The sequence below is a fragment of the Dipodomys merriami genome, unplaced genomic scaffold (assembly GCF_024711535.1).
Source record: "Dipodomys merriami isolate MVZ:Mamm:240054 unplaced genomic scaffold, mDipMer1.0.p SCAF_1, whole genome shotgun sequence".
Taxonomy (NCBI): Eukaryota; Metazoa; Chordata; class Mammalia; order Rodentia; family Heteromyidae; genus Dipodomys; species Dipodomys merriami.
Window position 1 is genome coordinate 29,663,883 of NW_027202270.1, and position 14,973 is coordinate 29,678,855.

At 38.3% G+C, this 14,973-nt stretch overlaps 1 protein-coding gene across 28 annotated transcripts in view; it reads right to left on the bottom strand.

Moving 5' to 3' along the window:
- Abi2 (abl interactor 2) overlaps positions 1-14,973 on the bottom strand; it is a 75,781-nt gene that overhangs the window by 8,436 nt on the left and 52,372 nt on the right. For 14 of the 28 annotated variants that reach the window (XM_070018948.1, XM_070018921.1, XM_070018903.1 and 11 more), the window contains 2 exons: positions 13,490-13,648; positions 6,283-6,369 (listed from right to left, as the gene is read on the bottom strand). In XM_070018948.1, the coding sequence (XP_069875049.1) occupies positions 6,283-6,369; positions 13,490-13,648 (246 nt within the window). The remainder of the gene's footprint in view (positions 1-6,282; positions 6,370-13,489; positions 13,649-14,973) is intronic. The other 14 variants (XM_070019062.1, XM_070019000.1, XM_070018888.1 and 11 more) reach the window with 1 other exon arrangement.

A 14,973-nucleotide genomic window follows, 5' to 3' on the forward strand; every position in this document is an offset into this window, starting at 1 on the left:
GAAGCATAGAATGAATCTCCTATGTGGTTAGGAACGGATCTCTTACACCTGAGGATAAGGAAGAGTTAATGACTAGGAGTCAATATGGTATGGGATGGATATTTCATGTCAGATAAAAACCCAAAAAACAAAGCAAAATAAAACAAGCACTAAAGTACTAAAGTAAGTACTAAACAGGAGCATTAGTCTGAATGTATACATTTTTCTAATATCTCTAAAATCAGCCACAGCACATCTTATACAAAAAGAAGGAAGCCACTTGGGATCCCACAGGGGATCATGGTTCAAAGCCAGCCTAGGCATTAAGAAGTTCACAAGAAGCCAGGCACTGGTGGCTCATATCTGTAATCCTAGCTATTTGGGAGGCTGAGAACAGAAGCATCACAGTTTGAGGTCAGCCTGGGCAGAAAAGTTATCAAGTCCCCTTCTCAAGCCATAGGAGGGCACAGTTGTATGTGTCTGGTCATTCCAAACTACACAGGAGGCTGAGATTGAAAGGCTTGTGATACCAGAACAGTCCAGGAGGAAAGTCTTCCCTCCACAGAAGGGAAGCTGGACAGGGTGCCATACGCCTGTGCTCTCTGTCATGACCTAGTCTATGGAAGGTGGACCAAGGCTCAGGCAAGCCACAGGTAGGAAACAGATCCATCACAGAAACAGCCAAGGAAAAACAGAGCTTGAGGAAAGGCTCAGCAGTATCCCAGCCCAGCAAGCGTGAGGCCTGGAATTCAAATTCCTAGTGCCACCAAAAATAAAAATAAAAAGTTTGAGAGACACCATCTCAACTAAGTGCTGGGCATGGTGGTACAGATACAGGGGAAGAACAATGGCTGAGAAAAACTGGGGGGATCTGCCATCCCAGCAACACCGGGAAACACAAGCAGGAATGGCAGCCCAGAACCCAGGCATAAGGAATGGCAGCCCAGAACCCAGGCATAAAGCAATACCCAACTCAAAAATAACCAAAATATACCATTTATTTAAATGAATTCTAGGAAATGGAAACATGGGTTTTTATTGGTGGTGGTGGTGATTTTGGGGATTTTCTTTTTCTTTTTAGGGAGGGCAAAGGGGGAGCAAAAAGGAAAGGAGGAAGGATGAACAAAGATAATCATGCTAATCAGGATATACTATGTGGAGAATGAACTGTGTAACTTGTGAGCAGGGTCAGAGGGAGAAACGGGAAACCGAAGGGATGACATTGTCCAAAAAGAGAAACGTACTTATTACCTGACTTAGGAAATGGTAACCCCTCTGTAAACACCTTAATAGTAACAACATAAAATTATATTTAACATTTGAAAATAACCAAAATTTAAAGGGCTGGAGAACTGAGCACTGGTGACCCATGTCCATAACCCTAGCTAATCAGGAGGCTGACCTGGAGAATCATGGTCCCAAGCCAGCAAGAGCAGAAAAGCCTGAAACTTCCATCTCCAATTAACCCACAAAATGCTGGACTGGAGGCATGGTTCAGGTGGAAAAGTGCCAGCCTGAGCAAGCAAGCCATGTAAAAGCACTGAGCCAAGTTCAAGCTCTAATACCAAAACTCACACATACACATACAAGAGAAGAGAGGAAGGGAGACTAGAGGATCCCCAAAAGGCAATCAAATGCCGTAGGGTGTCTGAACTAATACTTAAAATATATAGGCAATTAAAAATATAGGCAATGTTTTACAACCATATATAAAGACATCTCTAAAGGAATTGGTGAGTCATATACTTCACTAACATCAAAACAGTATTTCCAGAGATATATTCATGAAATATTTTGGTATTTCTACAATAATTGCTACTTTCACTAAAGCCTGGTGAAAAATAATGGCACCCTGAGGGGGGGATGGGCAGGGATGGGAAGGGGAAACAAAGGAGGAGGCAACAATGCTTGATAAAAATGTACTCATTACCTTGCTCATGTAATTTAACTCCTCTGTACGGTATTTTCACAATCAAAAATACCAATAATAATGGCACCCTACTTCATAATACTATCTAGCTTTCAAGTTCTATTTTTCACAAATACAGTAACTTTTTAGTTTGTATACAAACTGATGGATTAGTGAATGTTATTTTCAAGATCCTGCCTATACTCCAGAGGCTGCTTAAAGTATTTCTTCATAATGAGTGACATCAGGTCACAGAACAATGGTAGAACTCTCCAAGACCCATGTTCAAGCAATTCACTTCATTAATCAATTAATTAGATTAATTAGATTTGTGATGACAGAAGGTTTTTCTTACTATAATGTTTCAATTTTCCTTTTACATTGGAACATAAAATGGAACCAAATTAGAAGCTCTTCAATTTTGGTACTTTAAATTCTTTTATATTTGGTTTGCCTTTTCAATGCTGCAGAATTCTTTTTTTAATTTTTAATTTTTTGGGGGGTGCTAGTCATAAAAGTCTCCTAGACTTTCTTGCCAAGGCTAGTTTCAAACTGTGATCCTCATATCTCAGCCTCCTGAGTAGCTACGATCTATAGGCTTGAGCCACTGGCTCTCGGTTTGTAGAAACATTTTTAAATGTTTTAAAATTTTTAAATGGCTGGCTAACAACGGTCACGCTGTGGCTGTCCTGAACACATACATGCTGGGCCAGCTGAATCTTGCTGACAGGGCATTTTCTCCCTGAGCTAGCATGGGAAAACCATGCACAAACCAAAAGAACAGAGGGCCTCAAATAGCATCATCTAAGATGCAAGGACCCCTCAAGTTTAGACCCTAGAGTTGCTTGGGGGTCTCAGAGACCTCCTCCCAACTGCTAAGAATCCTACAGGTTTGTGAACTCTGGCAGGGCAACAGGAAGGGGCAAGGATAGTCAGCTTCTTAGGGTTCTAGAAGCTAAGGGGTCAACACAAGCGCCAGAACCTCTAAGCAAAGGGGGAGAGGGTCATAAGAATCTTAAGATTTGTGAAGGGCCTTTAGCTTCTGAGAAATGAGGGAAATAAGATTAGTTAAGCCCCAAACCCTTATTTGTCAGCTCACAGAGGTTTTTGTTGGTACAACAGAAGAAACCTAGTGAGAGTAAGGTATGGTGAAGCCTGAGACTCCCAAAGTTAGGGAAGGTGTTTGATGAGCTGCAGCACTAGCCAGAGACCAGAGGTCACATGAGTGGTCATCTGGAAAAGATGGAAGCCACAGAGTTAATTAGAAGATAACTTTGCTAAACCAGCTTCCAAGTGAGATGAGAAAATGGCAACATGCTTTGTCCAGCCCTGTGGTGTGGCTAAAGTGATCTCACCATTCTCTGAATGTAGGTCATATCGTCTACCTGGTAAACAGAATTCAGCATGGTGATTTAAAAAAAGAAGACATCTACCTAATCACATAGGAAAATAGCTCTTTAACCGAACATCTTAAGAAGTCATAGGATCACAATTATTACAGTTATTCTTAGGGTACCTTCCAATAAACAGATGTAGATAAAATAGACTTTTTAGAGAAAAAAATCATCAAACAGAAAAGTCAATGGCATCTGGAAGTGACACTGAGCCCTCAGAGCAGTAACATGGGATTATAACCAGTTAATATACAAAATTTCCTCCCACCCCCCACCCCCCAATACCAACACTGGAACTTAAAGTCGGGGCTTCATGCTCTCACTTGTGTTTTTAGCTCATGTCTGTGAGTCTACCAATTGAGCCAGTACTCCAATTCCAGCTTTCTGGTAGTTTACTGGAGATTAATGTCTCTCAGATTTGTATGCTTGAGCAGGCTTCTCCACTACTTGAACCACACCGCCACTTCTGGCTTTTTGTTGGTTAATTGGGGATAAAAGTCTCATAGTCTTTTCTGCATGGAATGGATTAAAACTGCCATCCTCAGATCTCAGCCTTCTGAGTAGCTAGGATTACAGGTATAAGCAACCAGGGCCTGCCACAAACACATCTTGGGAGGACGTTTACATTTTGTTGGTCCAACAAAAAAGGTTAGACCAAAAGTGCCTACTATGTGTCAGCTACTTTTCTAAGTGCTAAGGAGAGCAGCCAAGTCCTGCTCTCACAGAGTACACATTCCACTACTACCAGTGCCCATTTCTAAAGAGCCTTAAGCAACAAATTGCTAATGTTTCTTTCCCATCAGTGACACCATCATTTTTATGAGATGTACACATCTGGGCTACTTTGGCCTGATGACAATAAATCTTAAGACATAGTTCTGTTGAACATCTCACCTCTCCTCACAGCAACCAAAAGTCTGAATATAACTTTAGGCACACTTTTGAGCCTTTCAGTGGGGGAGTTAGGGATGCCAGGGATAGAACCTAGGGCTTTGTACCGTGCTGGACAAGTGTTCTACCACTGCTTATCTTCAGCTCTAGATTGCTTCCTTCCTTCCTTCTTTCCTTAACTGGGTCTGAACTGAGTCTTGTGCTTGCTAGGCAGATACTCATCACTTCAGACACAACCTTATGCTTTTTTTCTATTTTCCTTTAGTTATTATTCAAGCAGGGTCTCATGCCTCCAGTGTAACTGGGATAACATTTATGTGCCACCACACGCAGCTTATTTGTTACAATGGATTCTCAACTTTTTGCCTGGCCTCATCTTAAACGAACATCCACCCTAACTTCACCTTCCAATTAGCTGGGATTACTTTTTACAGCAATATATAATTTACTAGAGTAACAAACTGTTCACACATGATTAGCCAAACACCAGGTTTAAAGCAGATAATATTCAGAACACTTGAAAACTCAATAATAGCAAAGGAGATGTTTAAAAAATTACTATAGCTTTTATGTAGTAGTAATGCTGCATCCTTATACTTGTTTACATATCTTTCCAGTGAAAATGATTCCATGTACAGTCTGTGTTTGTTTTTTGTTTTTTGCCAGTCCTGGGGCTTGAGCTCAGAGCCTGGGCACTGTCCTTGAGCTTCTTTTGCTCAAGGCTAGCACTCTACCACTTGAGCCACAGTGCCACTTCAGGCTTTTTCTGTGTATGTGGTACTGTGGAATCAACCCCAGGGCTTCATGCACCCTAGGCAAGCACTCTACCAACTAAGCCACATTCTCAGCCCTAGCCTGTGTTTATATAAGCCTAGTTTTCACAAAATTTATACCATATTGTACCATATTTTATGAGAATAAATTATAATAAGCATTTTATGTATTTATAACATTACCTTTTTCTTTTTCATTGTTTTTTCTGTGTATCTCTCTTATCTCTCTGTCCCTTTCTCTTTTTGCTGGTTCTGGGGCTGGAACTCAAGCATAGGTGCTGTCTCTGAGCTTCTTTTGCTCAAGGCTATCGCTCTACCACTTAAGCCAAGAGTTCCACTTCTTGCGTTTTTTGTGGGGGGAGGTAGTTCATTGGAGATAAAGATTTTCATAGACTTTCCTGCCCAACCTGGCTTCAAACTAACTCTCAGATCTCAGCCTCCTGAATAGCTAGCATTATAGATATGAGCCCCAGCGCTCAGCTTTTTTTTTTAGTATGAATTTTTAGGTCATCGTGAATCTCAAAAAAAATTATGCATAAGTGGACCCAAGCAACTCAAATTTGTGTCTGTGACTATCATGCACTCTTCTAATCATAATGCCATGCCTTATATAGAATGCTTACAGGAAAATTCACCTATCAAAGGGACTATCTTCACTGGTTTCCATGACAGCAATTCCTCACTGACATTTAGGAAAACAAGTCTCCAGAGCTTCCTTAGGAGACTCAATGTGCCAATAAAATTAGTTATCTGAATACACATGATTCAACACGAGATCACAAGTCAAAGTAAATTCATTGTCCATCTGAGAAGCCACTTGGGAGACAAACTGTCAGCCTGGTCCTCTCGCACCTATTATAACATGGCTGTTTTTGTACTTGGAATCATGAGATTGGAAGAAAGAACCATATACAAACTTCTACAACTCTCATGAGAGAAATCTGTACTACTACCTACTCTAGATTTTTGTGGATATCTGCTAATTACAGTATCTTTTCAGCTTCATGTGAGCTTTCTTTCCTTATATGTGTATGACTCTAGATTTTTGGTCTTATCCTTACTGCACTTTTTGTTTGTTTCAGTGCTGGAATAAAACCCAGAGCCTCTATGCTGTGCATGTGCTCTACCACTGAACTAGAACTACCAGCTGCTACTGAAGCCATTTGAAAGTAGAAAATTTCATTTTCATTATTTTATCATCCCCACTGGCCATTCATACAGTGACTTATAATACTCAAATACATGAAATATCACTGAGTGAATGACTAGTCAACCATAAATAAACAACATTTTATGCCTATAATCTGATCTACAGCATAAAGAAGACATAACTTACTATTTTCTTGGACTCTGGCCACAAATCCCATTAAAGGTAACTGAGGAGTTACCTGAAGGATGGAGGGAGGAGGAGGAGCAAGAGATACTGCAAAAACAAAAAAGGTGTGGAGGATAAGGGGTAAGGGAGAGTTACTTAAAAAGGGAAAGGATAATACAATAAATGAGAACATACAAAGGAAGAAAACCACTCCATATTTTATATGCTGTCTTAAGGATACCCTTTCGAGGGGAAAAATCTTTTTTTTTTTGGTCGGCCATGGGGCCTGAACTCTGGGCCTGGGCGCTGTCCCTCAGCTCTTCAGCTCAAGGCGAGCACTCTACCAGTTGAGCCACCGCTTTTTCTGCTTATGCGGTGCTGAGGAATCAAACCCAGGGCCTCATGCATGCAAGGCAAGCACTCTATGAGCCACCTTTCGAGCCAGAGATAACTTATTAACACACAAAACAAAGTATTAGAGAAGTTTTATTATGTTCTAAAAAAAATTACAAATTGAAGAACTTATCACACACAGATTTACTCTAATATTGGCAATTGATTTTTCTTCATATTTATAAAAACCTCTTCAAAGAATTTCTGCAAACTGCCATGAATAATTTGGTTCTCTAAATTTTACCTTGAAGCTTAAAAGTTGATGTGTTTGTTAATACCTAAATTCAGGTTTTTTTAAAAAAATATTTCAATATGCTGATTCTTCATTAAACAAATACTAAGTGGCAATTATTCTGCTAAGAGACCAACATCAAAACCTATTGCTGAGAATCAGGTGCTGTAAGTACAGTTTTTTATAATCCCAAGTCATTGATACATTTCCTCCCTGAGGAGACAGAGAAGTGCCTGCCTCATTGAAGTCACTCTGAGGAGACTGAGATGAGTTGTCCCCAAGATGTTTATCACTTTCCCTCAAACACCTGGTACAGAGCCTAGCACTAGAGTAAAACTTCAACAAATGTTGCACAATGCAAAAAAAAAAACAAAAAACTAGCTACCTCAACAATTAAACAAGATTACCTCTAGAGTTAGTTTCCTTTAGAATGGGATAATGTATTAAATGCATTTTCTCAAAGACAGAATGCCTTTACCACCTTCAATTTCAACAGGAGTTGAAAAGATAAGCTGAGGGAACTGAGGGCAGAGATTTAGAATCATGAAACAGCACAAAAGTTCACAAGCTTCCAGAAATGTTGCCATGACTAGCATAAGATTCCCTAAAAAGTAAAAACTACAGGATGATGGATGGATGTAGTAGAAAAAAACTGGCTTTTGAAGTCATCCTCAACCCTGATCAGCCACTTTTTTTTGTCTGGGTAGTAAATCAAGTTAACTACTTTGAACCTAATTGGTAGCTGCGAGTGCAAGAGACATAACTTACTTCACAAAATGTTTCAAAAGATAAAATAGAGGGGGAAAAAAAAGTACTATAGATGCAGAAAGCCTAATCCCAGGCCAAGCCACAGAATCAACCTATTAAAAACAGAAGAAGAGTATTTAGTAATTGTGTGGAGAAAGAGTACGTGGTAACTTATGTTTTGGCTATTCACAAAGGACAGCAATAAGGCAAGTGTGATTCTTAGATTTTTAGCCTTTGTAACTACAAAAATGAAGAAGTCATAAACAACCTACAAAGCCTTCATAGGCAAATACCTCAGTAAACATGTTGGGAAGAGACAGTACTATAGAAACGTAACAAGCACATATTTAGGAGGCAATTGAAAAATCTGGGTTGAGTTTATGTGAAAAATCAAGAGGCATAAAGTCAGAAATCAGTAGTAGATATATAATAATTGATACTGTAGATAGATTCAGGGAAAACACAAATTGCCCAGAGAAAAGCCAAAGAGATAATCTTGAAGAATATCTAGATGTAAGGGATACAAAGTATAGCCTCAGAAAATGGTTTCTTTCTTTAAGAAATACCTTTACTTAAGAGTTTTCCTTAAAGTCACACTTCTTGGAAGTAAATTCTTGATTTATGGGGTCTTGGAACAATCGTCGATGTGTTCACAATACCCTGTTTCTAATACACAGAAGAAACAGAAGACAAGGAACAGAGAAGGTAGCTCAAACAAAATAGACAAAGTCAGCAAGCCTAAAAAAAGAGATTAGGTGCAAATTCACATCAAAGATGATGAAATGCTCCTCTTCTGTTAGCATACACCCCAAACTTCCTTGTAACAATACAGTAGGAAACTTCCCACTTTAGTCAATCTTTCTCTTCCAGATAAAAATACCTGAACAAAAAGAGTTCAGTAATTTGACAGTAGTCTTTTTATGATAGGTGAGTTTATTATTTTTAAAAGATGAATGAATATGCCTTACTTCCTCCTAGATGTGAGACCACAGTGCTTTTAAGGAGTCCATCAAAAGCAAAAAGAGAAAAAAGCAATCCCATATCTTCTGTAAATAGAATTATTTTGGAAGAATTTTCAAAAATTAAGAAGTCACTCAATATTCTAGATTTTTTTGCCCACAACAAATCTTCAATTTGACCAGAATGCCTGTAAACCAAACATAAAATTCTACTCAGAGTAGGGGTAGGGGGTTGGGGGTGTCAATACTCAGATCCTCATGCTCTTGCTTGACTTTTTCTCTGATGCTCTACAACTTGAACGAAACCTCCAGTTCCAAATTTTTGCTAATTAACTGAAGGCAAGAGTCTTTACAGACTTTTTTGCCTTGATAAGCTTTGAATTGCAATTCTCAGTTCTCAGCCTGATAACTAGATTCTAGGTGTGAGCCTCCAGTGCCCAGCTAAAAGTCTATTTCAGACTAGATTTACTTTCCTTAGAGTAGAGCTGAAAACGAATTATTTTCTGGGAGAAAGGAGGATCTTTATGCAAATACTAGAACTAGTCAGTAATTCTAGTCCTAGGTGTCTTGTGAATAGGAAAGAATGGGAAGTATAAAGCTATGTAGCTCACTAGTTAGAAGATGGGCTTAGTATGCCTAAGGCCCTGGGTTCCATCCCTAGAACAATGGCAACAAAAAAATGGAAAGTAATTTTATAAAGTTTTGTTTCATTATTTAGCCAAGATATCTTGTTCCTCATATGACAAGACCATAACTTTATACCACCAAACATTTCCCAAATTTGGATTCAATTAAATTATTTTCATAACATACAATAATGGAGTTAATCTGAAAAGATAAGCTCACCAGATGACTGAAGTATTTACAAAGATCCTGAAATACAATGAAAATTCGTAACAAAGCAACATTTGTGGGTTTTTTTTGGTTTTTTTTGGGTTCAGTCGTGAGGTCTGAACTCTGGGCCTGGGCGCTGTCCCTCAGCTCTTCAGCTCAAGGCTAGCACTCTACCACTTGAGCCACAGCACCACTTCCGGCTTTTTTCTTATGTGGTGCTGAGGAATCGAACCCAGGGCCTCAAGCATGCAAGGCAAGTACTCCACCACTGAGCCACCTTCCCAGCCCCAAAGCAACATTTGGATACAAACAGTAAAAGGCTTTCTGAGCAAGCCAAGCTCAGGGGATGAGTGCACCCATGACAGACTCCCAACATAATGTTCCTGTTTTTTTATACAGTCCTCTGAAGCTTAAGTAAACTTTTAGAGTTAGTACTTCATGTCCCAAGAGTTTAAAAAAGTAAGCTAGACTTTTACATATTATTTTTATAAGTCTTATAAAATATTCTAAGAAAACTAGACAAAGTAAACATTACTACTTCTAAAACATTAAAGAACATCACCTTGAGAGGCTGAAAAATAAATTTAGGATCACCATTGTGAAGTTAGATGCTTGTATCTTATATCCACAAAAAGAAATAATGCAAGCAGTTTAAAAGTTGGGTAAAATTGAATAGCAATTGAAAACAGGGAGATTTAAAAGAGAACTCCAGTAATCAGTAAGAAGACATTTTTTAAATGACACAATGGTAATTACCAAATAATTATTACTATCTAGTTCAAGAAATTTTGAAAATCTGGATCTTTTCTGTTCTTTTGTTTGTTTGTTTTTTGTTTTGTCAGTTGTGGGGCTTGAACTCTGGGCTTGGGTGCTGTCCCTGCGCTCTTCAGCTCAAGGCGAGCATTCTACTGCTTAAGCCACAGCACCACTTCTGGTTTTCTAGTGGTTTATTGGAGATAAGAGTCTCACAGACTTTCCTGCCTGGACTGGCTTTGCACTGCAATCCTCAGATCTCAGCCTCCTGAGTAGCTAGGGTTATAGGCGTGAGCCACCAGCGCCCGGCTTTTCTGTTATTCTTTCAAGAAAGAAAAACTCACTACATGATGTTATGTCAAGACAACCTAGCAAATGAAGACACAGTTACAAAGTTTAATAGGGAATTGTAACCCTTCTGCACAACTCATTAATAAAAAAAATTTTTTTAACTTAGAAATAAACAGCATAATTTGTGAATAGTGGAAGAGGTTTATTTGGTTCACCTGAGACTGTATTTATACTTTTCAGTTGTTTTCTTGTTTGGTATTCTTTAAAGTAAACTTGCTGTAAAAATCCTAAAGACTGTCTGAAATAGGATTCAAAACAGCTTCTTGCTGCATTCCTTACTGATAATTTGCTAAAGGTCTAATCACATCTTTATTCTTCTGGAGGTTTAAGGTAATGTTATCACTTCATTCATCATCGGGAGAATAATACATGATATAGCTTTTCTTTTGCAGCATCACTATTTCAGTCATTTGAACACTTTCAACAGGTTCAGCCTAACATTTCTCTTGGTAAATTTCTCTAGCTCATTTAACTGAAATCGCTTTTCTTAGAACCAATGTTTTGCTTTATGAGCTCAGTTTTTTGTGTATTATATAGGGATTTGAACTCAGAACTTTGAGCTTGCTAAGCTGGTGCTCTATCTCTTATCCATGCCGTCAGCTGATTTGGGTTTTTGTGGGATTTTTTAAAAAGCCTCTTCTGTCAGTCACTGGCAGCTCAAGCCTGTAATCTAGCTACTCAGGAGGGTAAGATGTGAGGCTAACAGCTTAAAGTCAGCCTGGGCAGAAATATCCAATTAATCACCACCAAAAAAAGAAAAAAGGCTGAAAACGGATCTGTGGCTCAAGCAGTGCGCACTAACTAGTGTTAAGCAAAAAGGCTGAGTTCAAGTTGCAGTATCAGAGAGGGAAAAAGTCTCTTTTGTAAGAAATTTTGATCAATAAAAATGTAGGTACTAAAGGATTATGTGCCTAGAGTGTCACATGACATGTGTCTTACGAAACTAGGCTTATGTATGCAAATGTACATGCATAAATATGTGTACTATATGATGCCACCAATGTGCTTTATATTTGTACTTAAAGACTGATAACTTATAATTAATCCCATGTGTTTCTACAACTCTCTCCACTGTTAGCAAGATAAATAAGAAATTGATATTCCTTATTCTTTGGCTGACTAAAGAAACAATGAGAGAACTCAAAGGGGCTTCAGTTTTTCCTGAAATAATCTCATCAGAAAATAATTACTGTGTTCTTTGGACTTAGCACGAGACACTGGGTATTATGTTTTGTTTTTTTTTTGTCGGTCGTGGGGCTTGAACGCTGGGCCTGGGCGCTGTCCCTCAGCTTTTCAGCTCAAGGCGAGCGCTCTACCACTTGAGCTACAGCGCCACTTCCGGTTTTCTGGTGGTTTATTGGAGATAGGAGTCTCACAGTCTTTCCTGCCCGGGCTGGCTTTGAACCGCGATCCTCAGATCTCAGCCTCCTGAGTAGCTAGGATTACAGGCGTGAGCCACCAGCGCCCGGCAGGGTATTATGTTTTATACTTTACTTTTCGTGGTACTAAATCTGAACTCAGAGCAGACCTCTCACTTGGTAGGCAGGTGTTTTACCACTTGAGACATGCCCCCATTGTTCCTTTCCCACACTCAAATTATAAGTTATTCCAGTGCTACTAGATTTATACCAAAAAAAGCGGCACTGACTTGTTAACTCACTTCTTGAGGCTGAAATCTGCAAGCTGTGGTTTGAAGCCAGGAGAGTACAAGAGACTCTTATCTCCAATTAAGCACTCCCTTCTCCCAAGACAGGAGCTGTGACTTAAGTGGGAGAGTGCTATCCTTAAGCAAACAACCTAAGGGACAGCGCCCAGGCCCTGAGTTCAAGCCCCAATATGGGCACAGATAAATAAATACATAAATGAATGAATGATTAAATATGTGCCAGATTAGTTGGGTATATAAGATTGAATTATTTATTGTAATTGTTACAGTTGAGCCAATTTCTCCAATCCCAGTTTTTCCTTCAGAGGTTTGGTATAATAATTAAGATAGTATATATTTCTTTTATTTAACTTTTCAGGTAAGGTCTCATGTTTCATGCCAAGGCCAGGCCTCTGACTACAATTCTCCCCTCTGGTAGCTATACCACAAGTATACTAAGTATACTACCACACCCAGTTTAATTTTTGTACAGGGTAGCCTCAAACCATCCTCCTGATCATCTCTGCCTCTCAAGTAACTGAGATTACAGGCATAAATCACCCTACACCCCCCCTGGTACTAAAAGCAAATAATCAATAATGCATTCAAAAAGAATTGTTTTGAAATGCTAAGTTCTATATACAAGTACACAAAAACATATTAACCGAAATAAGGTTGATTCAGGAGAGAACTCAAACACTATAATTTCTTAGAAAGGCTAAATCAAAGGTCAACAAAATGAACACCAGGAAATGGTACTTGAAAGGAGAGAGATGGCGCCAAGGAGAGGGATATAAACAAAGGAAGAGAAGAAATGGGGAGAGTGCAGTCAAAAGTTTAAGAATAGCAAGGAAAAATTACAAAATTAAGTGAGGGAAGGGGTGAGTTGGGAGGGATGAGTGAGCACATTGAAAAAGATGACACTAATCAAGACACATTCTATTCACAAATCGTTTTGTCAAATGGCAACTCCTTTGTACAACAATTTAAAGATAATATTTTTTAAAAAAAAGAAAGATTAAGTTCTACAACTTTACAAACAAATCATGTATTGAGTGGAGGGAGAGAAGGACAAAGGGAGAGACAGTGACAAAGGGAAGGATGGAGGGAAGGGGAAAGAGAAAGAAGTGGAGAGGGAAAGAAGGGGAAAGGTAGAGGGAGGTATATTAGATACACAGTATTATTAGCAACCTAATATTCATTCTTCTAATCATTCCACAAATAGTGTTAACCACTTGTTATGGGCTAATTATAACTAAAAGTTTTTAATTAAAGATATTCAATTAGGTACAATTCACAAAATGAAAATCTAACCTGGATTCTGACTATAAAAAGGTCCTCCATTCATCTGATTCTGAAGGCTAGTTTGTGAAGTTATGGAAGGAGGGCGTCTATAGGGCAGCGAACCTCCTATTGTTGGGGGAGTATGACGAGAGACAGGCCTATTCATGCTGTAGAACTGAACAGGATGACCTGAAAAAGTACAGAACATAAGTCTATGATTAAAAGAAAATTATTTCAGATTCAAAAAAGTGCTTCGAAACACTGCCCACACTGTAACAGTGTTTATCCCATTATTTGTGATCTGAAAGACAATACAAAAGTTACTGTCTAGTTATAAAATTATAACATTATGATACAAAATCATTACATTAAAATTCATGACAGGAGGAGGAGGACGGGAAGGGAAGCAAAATGGGAAGGGAAAAAGAGGAACTGATGGAGGGCTTAGGGGACAGGGAAGAAAAGGGGGAAAGGAAAAAAAGCAGTAAAAACAGGAAGAAAGAAGAGTGAAAAGAAAAATATATTTGACAATTTTTCATCTTTGACAATTTTTCATTTTATCTGTGATTATAAAATGATTTTATGTAATTAAGGATGCTCTTCAGGAACCTCATAAATTTATAAAACTTGGATTATGGAGTCATACATTGAATATTATAAAAGCACTCAAAATATACCATACAATTAAATGTTCTTATGTATGGATGAAAACCAAAAACTTTGCTGCATAAAGTCTGATACATTCAAGTTTAAACTTAATTCACTGACAGCTAAGAAATGCAAGTAACCATGATGAAAAGTAATATATTGCAAAGCACCAAAGAATTACTTAATTATTGTATGGCACATTTATTCATTTGAACCATTAGATAAAAATATATCCATGGCATTTTATTAATTAAATCTAAACTAACACAAACCTAGGATCTTCAAAAAAAAATATCCGATTAACACCATTATGAATTCTATAAATGCAGTTAGCTTGATTCAAAACCATGAGACACTACATATTAATAAGATATCTGCCTTGTTTGGGGTCAAATTAAGTTTTAAAAAAATCCTATGGCTAAGGGAAAAAACTGGGAAAAAATGAGGGAAGAGGTGACACTGTTCAAAAACAAATGTACTCATTACCTGACTTATGTAATCATAACCCCTCTGTATCACCTTTACAATATAAATAAATGAATAAGACCTTATGGCTAATTATCAGTAGACCTAGGTAGAAACGATGATCCACAAAGAGGAAATTACAGTGGTCAATATATATATGGACCAAACAATGGGGCACCTAAACACATTAAACAAACGCTCTTAGACTTAAAAGAAACTGATAGGCTCCAATAATAGTGGGAGACTTTAACACTTCCACTCTCAACAAACGACAGGACAACCAAACAAAAAATCAGTGAAAAAGCCTCTGAATTAAATGACACCATAATTCAAATGGACTTAACAGACATCTTCAGAGTACTTCATCCAACAACTACCTAATTCTCCTCAGCAGTCCATGG